The 14,429-nt window shown below is 41.9% G+C and overlaps 1 protein-coding gene across 3 annotated transcripts in view; it reads right to left on the reverse strand.

Moving 5' to 3' along the window:
- Window positions 1–14,429, reverse strand: part of enox2 (ecto-NOX disulfide-thiol exchanger 2) — a 616,994-nt gene that overhangs the window by 49,834 nt on the left and 552,731 nt on the right. For all 3 annotated transcript variants that reach the window (XM_062990318.1, XM_062990353.1, XM_062990367.1), the window contains one exon: window positions 9,871–9,977. In XM_062990318.1, the coding sequence (XP_062846388.1) occupies window positions 9,871–9,977 (107 nt within the window). The remainder of the gene's footprint in view (window positions 1–9,870; window positions 9,978–14,429) is intronic.

Genomic DNA, 14,429 nt, shown 5'->3' on the forward strand with positions numbered 1-14,429 from the left:
CCAGAGCTGTAACACTTTTTAACCAAAGTTGTTCTCTTGGGCAAATGTTGGTAAATACTGGTTAACAGTTCGTGTGCTGTCGAGTCTGTTAAATATGTTCTATGTTACATGTCATACATGTGTAATTGTCTGTACTATTATGTGTATTGTTTGTACTATTATGTTTACTGTTGTGTGTATCATTGAGTGTATCACCAAAGCAAATTCCTCGTATGTGTAACATACCTGGCGAAATAAAGTGATTCTGATTCTGATTCTGATGCTTTTAACCAAAGCGTCTTTACAGTAGTGACAGTATATAATCTAAGCTATTGAGGGTTAAGGGTCTTGCTCAAGGGTCAAACCGTGGCAACTGACTGTGGTGGGGCTTAAACTGGCAACCTTCTGATTACCAGTCCAGTACCTTAACCACTAAGCTACTAATGCCCTTAATAGAGAAGAAATTTCTTTGAATGGTACATTTACCTTGAGCATACATTTTGGAAGAAAATGATCCGGTAGAAATAATTATCCGACAAAGTGCAAGCTTTCATTAGGACACAGAAGTATTTGGATCAAAATTGCATTCTAGCTCTTAAAACGAGTGCACTAAGCGTAGGTGTAATTATGCTAGGCACCGTAACGCATTTGGAGATTCTGCATTGGCTGACCTTGCTGGATCGGATAGCTATCCAACTACGCAATAAAGGCTTTTTCTGTGGGTTATTGCTTGGCCAGGACGAGCAGGGCCAGATGAAGCAGATGTCTCTGCATGGGTGCTGCCCGCTGGCCCATCTAACAGAGAGCTTACAAGCTAATGAGGCATGAACATGGAGGAGGAGTGTATAAAAGCTGCTACAGCAAGAGATACCCAGTCCCAGAGAAACTGAAGGCTGAGCATAAACACTACCATCTGCCCCTCGCTGCAATGTACGAGCTCGATGGGAATGCAGGGTGTCGAACAGGTAGCGCAAACACTAATGTACCCATCTGGTCAGAGAGACAGAGAGAGAATCAATACTGGGAGAAAGTTAGAATCAGAGAAATTGCAAATGAAGCAGGCAGCTAGATAGAGCTCTAATCTTCTGAGCTGCAGAGAGACGGCGGTTTCTTTTTGAAGTCTCGGCTGTAAGTCCACAGCTTTAGCCTCTTCCCCAGTCCTCAGCAAAGGAAACCACACAGCCTGCAGCGCAGAGCAGCTGCTATTCAATTCAGGTCAAACAGACAATCTCAGCGAGCTACCTGATGCACTGCTCAGAATAACAATGAGCCAAATGCTCCAATCTGAGAACAACCTGTTACACAGACTGGACACAGCACCCAGTTAGAGCCAACACACATCAGCTGTATACAGGGGGAGAGATAATCAAACCTACAGAAGACATCCAAGAACCATGAGGCAAATCCTCAGGCACGGTAAAGTCATGTCAGGACCAAGCTCCAAAATCTGGACATGAGAGGACTAGGGACATCATCAAAGACTCAACCCACCCAGGTCACTGACTGTTTGTCCTCCTCCCATTGTTGTGTAGCTGTAGCCTCTATTACACCCCCCCCCCCCCCCCCCCCCCATACACATTAACTCACTTACATTTTCATTTTCAGCATTTAGCAGGTGCCTTTATCCAACGCAGTCTGAGCAATTAAGGGTTAAGGGCCTTGCTCAAGGGGCCAACAGCAGCAACCTGGCAGTGGTGGGGCTTGAACAACCATCTGATTACTAGTCCATTACCTTAAATGCTAGGCTACAACTGCAAACATTCACACATCCCTAGCTGCTGAAGACAGCAAACCAACCTGTCTTGTACCCCCCCAACTGCTATCAAATGAACAAATTACTTTACTTTCTGTAAATAAAATCAGTACAATTTGTGCAATAATTTTTTTAAACATTTTCTTTCTACTGTGATACAAATTACAGTGTTCTTTTTTGCACTGTTCAAACCCTGTGTATTTAAGCAATAGAACACTTGAGGTCGTGTGTTATCGCGAATAACATCACGGCTGTGATTCGGTCGCAGGCACGAGCCGAAGGCGAGAAGGTATTGACAATACCTTCCGCCAAAAAGTAGTTCCACAACGAACATAAAGTTTAACACTACAAAACAAACATCTCAAGTTGCAAAAACTAATTTCAGGGAGGTAAGAACAAGAAGAAGAGGGCAAGAACCTCCGAAGGGAAAAAATAAATAAAAAAGCTCTCACACACACCAACGGATTATGGTGTTACAAACACATTGATGTTCCCTACATAGTGCACTAGATTGTGTATCAGATCACGGATATACGTTCCCTACATAGTGCGCTAGATTGTGTATTAGATAACGGATTTAAAACGCAATCGGGAATAAAGTGTGTGTCGCCTGCGTGCGCGTGTGTGCATGAAGCTTGTCGTTACTGGCAACGCGTCAGCGGAGTAATACAGTTATGGTGTGAAAAGACCGTGCTGTTTTCACGAATATCAGCACAGTTAGAACGCTTCTCAACCAATCAGATTGTAAGGTCGGAACTAACTGTTGTATAAATATTTATATCACCATGTAAATACTATACACCAATCAGCCATAAATTAAAAGCACCTCCTTGTTTCTACACTCACTGTCCATTTTATCAGCTCCACTTACAATATAGAAGCACTTTGTAGTTCTACAATTACTGACTGCAGCCCATCTGTTTCTCTGCATACTTTGTTAGCCCCCTTTAATGCTGTTCTTCGGTGGTCAGCGGTCTAGCCGTAGCCTAGTGGTTAAGGCACAGGACTAGTAATCCAAAGGTTGCTGGTTCAAGCCCCACCACTGCCAGGTTGCTGCTGTTGGGCCCCTGAGCAAGGCCCTTAACCCTCAGTTGCTCATACTGTAACTGTAATGTAAGTCGCTTTGGATAAAGGCGTCTGCTAAATGCTGAAAATGTAAATGTAAATGGTCAGGACCCCCACAGAGCCACCATCTATTTAGATGGTGGTATTATTTAGATGGTGGATGATTCTCAGCACTGCAGTGACAATGACATGGTGGTGGTTCATTAGTGTGTGTTGTACGAGTGGATCAGACACAGCAGCGCTGCTGGAGTTTTTAAATACAGTGTCCACTCACTGTCTACTCTATTAGACACTCCTAACTAGTTGGTCCACCTTGTAGATGTAAAGCCAGAGACGATCGCTCATCTATTGCTGCTGTTTGAGTTGGTCATCTTCTAGACCTTCATCAGTGGTCACAGGATGCTGCCTATGGGGCGCTGTTGACTGGATATTTTTGGTTGGTGGACTATTCTCACTCCAGCAGGGACAGTGAGGTGTTTAAAAACTCCAGCAGCATTGCTGTGTCTTATCCACTCATACCAGCACAACACACACTAACACACCACCACCATGTCAGTGTCACTGCAGTGCTGAGAGTCATCCACCACCTAAATAATACCTGCTCTGTAGTGGTCCTGACCATTGAAGAACAGGGTGAAAGTAGGCTAAAAGGTAAGGAAGAGAAATAGATGGACTACATTTAGTAATTGTAGAACTACAAAGTGCTTCTATATGGTAAGTGGAGCTGATAAAATGGACAGTGAGTGTAGAAACAAGGAGGTGGTTTTAATGTTATGGCTCATCAGTGTATGGTATAATATTGTTCTATTATATATACTATAATACTGTATTTTAAATAATAGTGTAACAAAAGAAGTTGAAAGTTAGAATAAAATGTGAGTGCATCTACAACATATCTGTATGCCTGCATGCCTAAAAATCAGCTAATAACATGGCAGTTAAGTGTAGAATGATGTCTCGCGAGTGCAAAGAACAATGCAGTAAAATGAATATTATTCTTTGCAAGTAATAAACTGCAGACTGTGTGGTAATATAAAAAAACTTTAAAGCTAAACAATGTTTTTTTACTCATATAAATCATAATGCATTGAAACTCCTCCACTGGAACTGAATAAAATAAAACTTGGCTTGTTTACATTGCTAAAATATTTATTGTTTGTTATAAATGTTACTTTTCTAGTTGTGCATAGTTTCAGCACCAACTTTTTATCAACTTTTCCCAAATGCTGAGCTTTGTGTTCCTTTACCTTCTCCTTCAAGGTTGGCTGACTTCACTTACCTGTATACATAAAATAAAAGGAACAAAACCCATTTGTAAAAGAACGGCTTGCAATTTCGACCCTCCGACGCTGACCCTGAAGCAACATCTGACTGGTGATTCGTAAATTAGCTCCTTCGCTCTGGAATGAGTCAGAGCGGCTCAGTGACTGGCCGGGCGGTTGTGAAAATGAGGAACGCCAACGCACACTGAGATCATGAGCACCGAGAAATATTAAATCCACCTGCCACATAGAAAACCACTGCAGATTTGAGCTTCTTCAGCTGATATTTTTGGTTGGTGGATTATTCTCAGTCCAGCAGAGACAGTGATGTGTTTAAAAACTCCATCAGCGCTGCTGTGTCTGATTCACTCATACCAGCACAACACACACTAACACACAACCACCATGTCAGTGGTGATAGACAGCATTATCTGCATTGAGGTAAGGTGTAAGCCTATGCAAAGACAGTCAAAGATCAAAAAGTGCATTCATGAATGTGGCATAAACCAACTGTTCCCTGGACTGACAACAGCCTTAATTCAATTACTCATGGCACGATACTGTTAAGTAGGGGAAAAGAAACAAATCCAGATGCTGCCACAAAGGTTTACTGCATAAAACAATTATGGACTATGCAGACTAGTTTAACCTCCACTTGGATTAAGGGGGGATATGTAAGGAAGACCATTGGTGCAAAAACACTTGCACTGGTCTACAGAGATGTAAAAAAGTGATAAACCATTCTGTACATCATTTGCAACAAGTTGGCAATAACATAGGTGGGGACAGTGGTAGACCAGTGGGTAGAACTTTGGGCTGTCACTGTTAGGGCCTTGAGCAAGGCCCTTAACCCTTTCTACTCCATTTTTATTGTTGGTCACCATGATAAAATATGTTTAAACTGGGACAGTCAGAACCAGTGCTGACATGCATGTACACATGTACCTGTGGGACAGTGGTAGCCTACTGGGAAGCTCTACCAATCACAAGATTGTGGGTTCGAATCCTGGGTCTGCCATGGAGTGAATGTTGGGCCCATGAACCAGACCCTTAATTCTGTCTACTCCAGTGCTGTACAATAGCTGACCCTGTGCTCTGACCCCTTATTCCAAACAAGCTAGGATATGCAGATAAAACATTTCATTGCATGTATACACCAATCAGGTATAACATTATGACCACATTCTTGTTTCTACACGCATTGTCCATTTTATCAGCCCCACTTACCATATAGAAGAACTTTGTAGTTCTACAATTACCGAATGTAGTCTATCAGTTTCTCTACCTACTTTGTTAGCCCCTTTTCATGCTGTTCTTCAATGGTCAGGACTCTCCCAGGACCACTACAGAGTAGGTATTATTTAGGTGGTGGATCATTTTCAGCACTGCAGTGACACTGACATGGTGGTGGTGTGTTAGTGTGTGTTGTGCTGGTATGAGTGGATAAGACACAGCAGCGCTGCTGAGTTTTTAAACACCTCACTGTCACTGCTGGACTGAGAATAGTCCACCAACCAAAAATATCCAGCCAACAGCGCCCCATAGGCAGCGTCCTGTGACCACTGATGAAGGTCTAGAAGATGACCAACTCAAACAGCAGTAATAGATGAGTGATCGTCTCTGACCTTACATCTACAAGGTGGACCAACTAGGTAGGAGTGTTTAATAGAGTGGACAGTGTGTGGACACGGTATTTAAAAACTACAGCAGCGCTGCTGTGTCTGATCCACTCATACCAGCACAACGCACACTAACACACCACCACCATGTCATTGTCACTGCAGTGCTGAGAATCATCCACCACCCAAATAATACCTGCTCTGTGGTGGTCCTGTGGGGGTCCTGACCATTGAAGAACAGGGTGAAAGCAGGCTAAAAAAGTGCCAAAAATGTAAATGTAAACAATTTGCTAGAGAATTGCTAGTTTCTTGGTCTTAGAAGTCAACAGATCTCAACCCAGTTAAATACCTGTGGTAGATGATTTTGGACCACTGTGTTCGAAAATGCTTTTTATCACCATTATAAAAAATACTAACTGAAGAATTTGTCTTCAAAGCCAGTGTTTCATCTGTCCACTACAGTTTAAAGACTTGTTAAGGGACATTGAAGCTGTTTCGCTGGCCCAACACCTTACACCCTTAAAAATAGAAGAACACGACAAGAACAAGTGATGTCATAAAACTGGTTCCAGGAGGGTACAGTGATCCTTTTGGGCCACAATAAACTGTATTTTTTTTTCTGACAGCTTTATTTTTAAGTGTAAACTGTAGTTCGACCAGGCCAAATGGAATGTGCCCTTGTATACCATTAAAAACCTACACATACTCTTCAAACAGTACAACAAAATGCTTTAATTGTATATCCCTCTTGGAAAAAGTCTGGGGTCAGTGCAGGTCAGTCCTGGTACACAGCATTAGGAGCATTTCAGGGTTAAGGGCCTTGTTCTGTAGCTCAACAGGGAATTGAACCATCAACCTTTCCGATCAATAGCCAAGAACTTTAACTGCTCCCACACACCAACACTTTTCCAGTCAGCTAGGGCTGGATTGAAACAGGGCTTGTGCCTGGTTGTAAGAAAAGCTGTTCTTAATGTCCCGGGCATAAATTTAAGGTCCTGCGCAAATGGATCATTAATTTAATTTTCACTAAGACTAGGTGTAAAATTTATACCCAGCCGGCAGCAGACATAAAGTCAAATTCTACAACCTTTCCATGATTTATACCTCAGCTAATGCAGTGAAATTGCACATTTGGTGCATCTGGTACATCAGGTTTGGACTGAGTAAGCTTTTAGATAGGACTGGAGAGACTAGTATGTGCTTTTGACATCTAGATCAGATAACTCCAACCTATTATTGCCTGGCTACCCAGCAGCTTGTTGGGCGTCACAGTGGCTCCATGTGTAGCACTGGGTTTGGTTCCCAAGTGAAGTGCACAGAGTCCTTTCTGTATGGAGTTTAAATGTTCTCCCCGTGTCTACAAGGGTTTCTTCTGGGAGCTCCGGTTTCCTCCCACAGTCCAAAGACATGCAAATGAGGTGAATTGAAGATCGTCTGTGAACTTGAACTGATGAATCTTGTAACTACCTGTTACCATGTAACCGAAGTGTAAAACACGACCTTAAAATCCTAAAAAGCAATAAACAAATAACCGGCTGAAGAAGGCAAACCAGGAATCGTTTGATCCATAAGGCTGCTTATAAATTGAGCCAAGTGGTGTTTGGAGAGTGTGTGCTGGAGGCATAATAAATAATGTAGACTGCTCACTGTTTAAGGTAACATTGAATATATGGGTCTAGTTCTGTACTATCAACACTCACTAAGACTGAACTAATGTGTAAAGTCTGTGCTCAAGCAAACAACCGTTACTATAAGCACCAGTCATCCATTACATCCAAGGTTAGCACATCTGAACAAATATTAATTATAAACCACACAAAACAGCAGCTTCATATGTAATAAAACACCTACCTTATGTAATGAAGAGGCCCTTCACCATCATGCACTGTTGAATACTTGCATATACTCATTCCAAATCCACTTAAAACTAATGGGATTACATGATACAACATGAAGAGTCTGAAATGTGAACAGTTCCCGCTGCTTTCACATTCATTCATTAGTAAACAAGACCTTTAAAAACACTTTCAGATCCGAATAAACAGTATCGGGCTCATGATCCGTGCAAAATGCCACTCTGACGCCGCCTGAGAATGGAGATTATGATGTTAATTACATGCCGGATTCAGCCTTTTGCTCATTTGGCGCTCAGAGATGGGGCACACTTACCGAATGACCGGAAAATGACAACAGTGTTATACTTCAACAGCCTCCCCGCTCACACAGAACACACTTTGTTGCAGCTCATTAATTAAGTAAGTCTCTTCTTGTGCTTTAACGACTCAATTTGCTTGGATAAAAAGTCCTCGAGGAAGAAAACACAAGGCAGCACAGGCGGGGAATAAAGTATGTGCTTTAAACTGCAATGAATTGCTGGGAAGCCTTGGGGGCAATCTGTATGCAGTCCCTTCGGAAATTTGTAATTGCAAATTGAAAAAAACATAACCAGTGCTGGAAACTGTAGTTGCAATTTTCACTACATCTCAGGCTAAACATGCACGAGGTTTGGAAAGTGCAGCTATTCCAGGGACAATGCAGTGAAAACATCAATTTGCCAATAAATATACTGTATGAGGTAAACACTGAACTGAAATATTTTTGATTAAATTGTGCCAGTGTTCATAGTGCCAAGCATAAAACAACCACGTCTGAAAATATTTCACTTTCTGTACTTCAATTACACTTACATTACATTTACGGCATTTAGCGGACGCTTTTATCCAAAGCGACTTACAGTACTCTGACAGTATACATTGAGGGTTGCTCAAGGGTCCAACAGTGGCAGCCTTGCAGTGGTGGAGCTTGAACCAGTGACCTTCTGATTACTAGTCCAGTACCTTAACCGCTGGGCTACAACTGCCCTTATTATTTCTATTTCAATTATTTCCTTTTTTTTTTTAAATATATTTTGTTTATGCATTTTCTCACCTTTTTCTCCCTTTTAGCACGTCCAATTGCCAGATTGCGTCATGTTTCCTCTCCACCAATGCAGATCCCCGCTCTGATTAAGGAGAACGAAGCTAACCAACCCCCTTCCGACACGTGGGCAGCAGCTGTATGCATTTTGTCACCTACACTTTGACAAGTGCAATGTGGATCAGCACTGTGTATGGAGAAACACACCCTGACAGCACTCATCTCTGTGCAGGCGCTCACCAATCTGTGCAGGCGCCATCAATTAGCCAGCAGAGGTCGTAATTGCATTACTTATGAGAGAGTCCCTATCCGGCTTTAATATCCCACCCCTATCTGAACAACAGGCTAATCGTTGTTCATGTGGCTGCTCAGCTCTTACCGCTGCGCCACCTGAGCGGCCCAATTATTTATATTTCTATTTTATGAGAAACTTAAAATGGCTTAATGTACTAAAACAATGACCTACATTACATTAAATTTACATTTGTGGCGTTTAGCAGACGCTTTTATCTAAAGTGACTTACATCTATCACTAAATACAGTTCAGGCAGTTGAAAGTTAGGGGCTCTGCTCAGGGGCCCAACAGTGGCAACTTGGCAATGGTGTGGCTTGAACTGGCAGCCTTATAATTGCTAGTCCAGTGCCATAACCACTGAACTACCCCGACCCTCGCCCCCCCATTTCTCTCTACTGATGAAATGATGAACCTATGGTGCATCCTTTTGCAGGTTCATTATTTCTCACTTCTACTTCTACTTAAGTCTGTATGCACAGGATTGCCACTCTTACAGTTTTACAGTTTCACTGCAATGTCACAGCCTGGAAAAGAAAAGAAAATGTCCAAATAATGTCACAGACTTAAATAAAATGCTTGAGAAAAGCATTTGCAAATGACACACTAATGAAACAATTAGTGAGACTGTATACAGTGAATGTGTGGAATGAAGAGTACTGGGTTGCCTCAAACTTGGGCATCAACCTGTGTGTGGTGCGTTACTGTTCACTCGGGTGTGTTACCTGCTAAGCGGGATCTCAGACTCTCTGTGGTGATTTAGTGCTAGTACAGCTCAGACTGCCTCCATTACCCTGTTAGGAGCTAATTAATGTTGGAATCAGGAGAGAACATCTGGAACTGTACTCAACATGTGGGTGAAGAGGAAAATAAAGAAGAGGAAGGGGAGGGCTAATGGATCAGAACAGTGTGCAAAAATAAAGTAATGCTTAATGACTGGTAAAGTATTAGAATAAACATAATAAACAATAAAAAACCACCAACCTCTGCTTGCTTGCGCCACATGTCCAGGTTCTTGCGTTGGGCTTTGGAGAAATGGTCCCATGCCTTTTGTTTGGAAGAAGCGTGGAATACAGACACAATCTGCTGAACTGTGGCAGGGGGCGCGGGGGGCCAGTTTGTACCATCCAAATGAAGAAAAAGAGAGAGAGGGGCGATCGGGAAGAAGCAGAGGAGTGGAAAAAAACTAGTGTCAGATAGGAAGACAGTCAAGTAGTTTTCTCGCCCTACTCTGCCTCTCTACTGTAACAATACTAGTGTGACTAGAATGACAAACATAAAAAGTTAAATAGGACTTCAGTGGAACTACAGACTACGTGCAAAATAGACTGTGCCATTTATGTAATGTACAAAAACATTTCTTATTTTTGTTAGCTATTTTAAATCTATATTTGCCACTGTGATCTAACAGAACCTCATCCATTTACATTATTCATTAACATACACTCATCACACATAACATTAAAACCACCTCCTTGTTTCTACACTCACTGTCCATTTCATCAGCTCCACTTACCATATAGAAGCACTTTGAAGTTCTACAATTACTGACTGTAGTCTATCTGTTTCTCTACATACTTTTTTAGCCTGCTTTCACCCTGTTCTTCAATGGTCAGGACCCCCAAGGGACCACCAAGGGACCACCACAGAGTAGGTATTACTTATGTTGTGGATCATTCTCAGCGCTGCAGTGACACTGACATGGTGGTGGTGTGTTAGTGTGTGTTGTGCTGGTATGAGTGGATCAGACACAGCAGCGCTGCTGGAGTTTTAAAATACCGTGTCCACTCACTGTCCACTCTATTAGACACTCCTACCTAGTTGGTCCACCTTGTAGATGTAAAGCCAGAGACAATCGCTCATCTATTGCTGCTGTTTGAGTTGGTCATCTTCTAGATCTTCATCAGTGGTCACAGGACGCTGCCCACGGTACGCTGTTGGCTGGATGTTTTTGGTTGGTGGACTATTCTCAGTCCAGCAGTGACAGTGATGTGTTTAAAAAACTCCATCAGTGCTGCTGTGTCTGATCCACTCATACCAGCACAACACACACTAACACACCACCACCATGTCAGTGTCAGTGCAGTGCCGAGAATGACCCTCCACCCAAATAATACCTACTCTGTGGTGGTCCTGGGAGAGTCCTGACCATTGAAGAACAGCATGAAAGGGGGGTAACAAAGCATGCAGAGAAACAGGTGGACTACAGTCAGTAATTGTAGAACTACAAAGTGCTTCTATATGGTAAGTGGAGCTGATAAAATGGACAGTGAGTGTGGAAACAAGGAGGTGGTTTTAACATCATGGCTGATCGGTGTATTACCATAGTAATTATCATTTTATTTATTTATTTTGTTTATTTATGCATTTTCTTTACCTTTACTGCTGCAGACCTTTACTATTGACCAATGAGGGTCACAACTGTCCCTCCAACATGTGTGTCATAGCTGATTGCATCCTCTCACCTGCACAAGGCAAGTTCATATGGGCATTCATATTGCACACAGAAAGTCACACATTGATCTCCATTATTCCCCATCTCATTCTGCGGGAGCATCGATCAGCCAGGGAGGCCGTAATTGCAGCAGTTATGAGGAAACCCTGTTTAGCCATTGTCCAGCCCCTTACAGGCACACAACCAATCGTGTGTCTGCGTAGGCACCTGGCAGGCTGATAGCAGAGCTGAGATCTCAGAACTGGTGGGCCAGTATGTTTTACCGCTGCGCCACTTGAGCACCCAGTAAATGTCATTTTAAATTGACACCTTAATTGTTGTGTTACTAATACAAAACATTAGCCATTATTATCCAATTTACAGAAAATCTGTGATAGCTATGCAATCCAATCCAACAAAAACAAGTGTTTGTTAATTCCATTAAACCTTAACTTATTTATATATATTATTAAAATAGTACAAATAAATGACTTTTAATCTTTTGGCTGACCAACATCATTGTATTTTGTAAATATACACAAATAATAATTACTGCATGAGAGCTTGTCATGCTACCGTGATAAATATAGCCACGTGGGCTCAGAAGTACTTTGGAAAACCGTTGTTACTCAATACAGACCAACGAAATGCATCCCGAAACTCTATTATGCATAGAAAAAGCTATACATAATTTATATGGAGAAACAAAACAGGCACCATTGATGCTACCATAGCATGTGTTGATGTTACCATAAAGGTGCCATTTCCCCCAGGAAGTCAATGGTTATTTAAGCAAAACAATGGCAGGAATCATTTAGCACATGCTAAAACAGCTTGGCTTTATAGACAGTGTGTGTGTGTGATTTACTGGTTTGCTCTTAGTCCAGATCTGACTTCTAATAAAAATAGAAAATAGTATGGTGCATCATGAAGAGAAAAATCAGACAATGGCAACCCCAGACTGTTGAGCAGCTGAAGTGTTGTATCAAGGAAGAATGGACAAAAGTGCAGCAATTAGTTCCCAAACCATTAAAAAGTCTCATAAATAGGAATGATGATGGAACACAGGGGTAAATGCTCCTCTGTCCCAACTTGTATGTTAGAATGAGCAAGTTTAATATTTACAAAATACTATAAAGATGGTAAGGGAAACATGTTTGATTGGAAACCTTTTTGGTATATGTGTCAGTTAAACAAATGTGGAAGAGAATTAACAAATCAAAGATTCTTGTTTGATACAGTGGTACTTTGTAACTCAACGTCCTATAAACTCAAAATCTTTGAAACAACACACTTTGTCAAAAAAATGTGTACCCTTAAACTCAACGTTTCCCTTAAACTCAACGTGTGTGCGACTGCGGTTTTGTTGAGCGCTTGGCTTAAGCGGTGTGGTAAAACGTCATTAAAGTACGAATATAAGACTATTCTGCATCTGTGTGGAATAACCATCAAATTCACTCTGAAAGCGTTCACATGTATCTGTGTTTATCTGGATTTTTCTCCTGTTTCACTTTTAAAACTTGTGTTACAGCTCGAGGTTCTATGAAATTGTAAAAATCTGCTTTTCCGAGAGAGTCTAAAATGCTTATCGTAAAAAAAAGGTTAATGTGAATGTTTTACTGTATTTTTTTTTATTGATTTTTAACTTTTTTAAATTGTATTTCAGTGTTTTTTATACTATACTTGTGTTAGTTTCAGTGTATACAGTGGGGCCAAAAAGTATTTAGTCAGCCACTGATTGTGCAGGTTCTCCTACTTAGAAAGATGAGAGAGGTCTGTAATTTTTATCATAGGTACACTTCTACTATGAGAGACAAAATGAGAAAAAAAAATCCAGGAAATCACATTGTAGGATTTTTAAAGAATTTATTTGTAAATTATGGTGGAAAATAAGTATTTGGTCAATAACAAAAGTTCAACTCAATACTTTGAGTGGCAATGACAGAGGTCAAACGTTTCCTGTAAGTCTTCACCAGGTTTGCACACACTGTAGCTGGTATTTTGGCCCATTCCTCCATGCAGATCTCCTCTAGAGCAGTGATGTTTTGGGGCTGTCGCTGGGCAACACGGACTTTCAACTCCCTCCACAAATTTTCTATGGGGTTGAGGTCTGGAGACTGGCTAGGCCACTCCAGGACCTTGAAATGCCTTTTACAGAGCCACTCCTTCATTGCCCGAGCGGTGTGTTTGGGATCATTGTCATGCTGGAAGACCCAACCACGTTCCATCTTCAATGCTCTCACTGATGGAAGGAGGTTTTTGGCTTAAAATCTCACGATGCATGGCCCCGTTCATTCTTCCCTTAACACGGATCAGTCGTCCTGTCCCCTTTGCAGAAAAACAGCCCCAAAGCATGATGTTTCCACCCCCATGCTTCACAGTAGGTATGGTGTTCTTGGGATGCAACTCAGCCTCCAAACACGACGAGTTGAGTTTTTACCAAAAAGTTCCATTTTGGTTTCATCTGACCACATGATATTCTCCCAATCCTCTTCTGGATCATCCATATGCTCTCTGACAAACTTCAGACGGGCCTGGACATGTACTGGCTTAAGCAGGGGGACACGCCTGGCACTGCAGGATTTGAGTCCCTCTCGGCATGGTGTGTTACTGATGGTAGCCTTTGTTACTTTGGTCCCAGCTCTCTGCAGGTCATTCATCAGGTCCCTCCGTGTAGTTCTGGGATTTTTGCTCACCGTTCTCCTGATCATTTTGACCCCACGGGATGAGATTGCGTGGGGCCCCAGATCGAGGGAGATTATCAATGGTCTTGTATGTCTTCCATTTTCTTACAATTGCTCCCACAGTTGATTTATTCACACCAACCTGCTTGCCTATTGTAGATTCACTCTTCCCAGCCTGGTGCAGGTCTACAATTTTCTTCCTGGTGTCCTTCGACAGCTCTTTGGTCTTGGCCATGGTTGAGTTTGGAGTCTGACTGTTTGAGGCTGTGGACAGGTGTCTTTTATACAGATAACGAGGTCAAACAGGTGCCATTAATACAGGTAACGAGTGGAGGACAGAAGAGCTTCTTAAAGAAGAAGTTACAGGTCTGTGAGAGCCAGAAATCTTGCTTGTTTGTGGGTGACCAAATACTTATTTTCCACCA

Source organism: Trichomycterus rosablanca, chromosome 1, assembly GCF_030014385.1.
Source record: "Trichomycterus rosablanca isolate fTriRos1 chromosome 1, fTriRos1.hap1, whole genome shotgun sequence".
Lineage (NCBI taxonomy): Eukaryota > Metazoa > Chordata > Actinopteri > Siluriformes > Trichomycteridae > Trichomycterus > Trichomycterus rosablanca.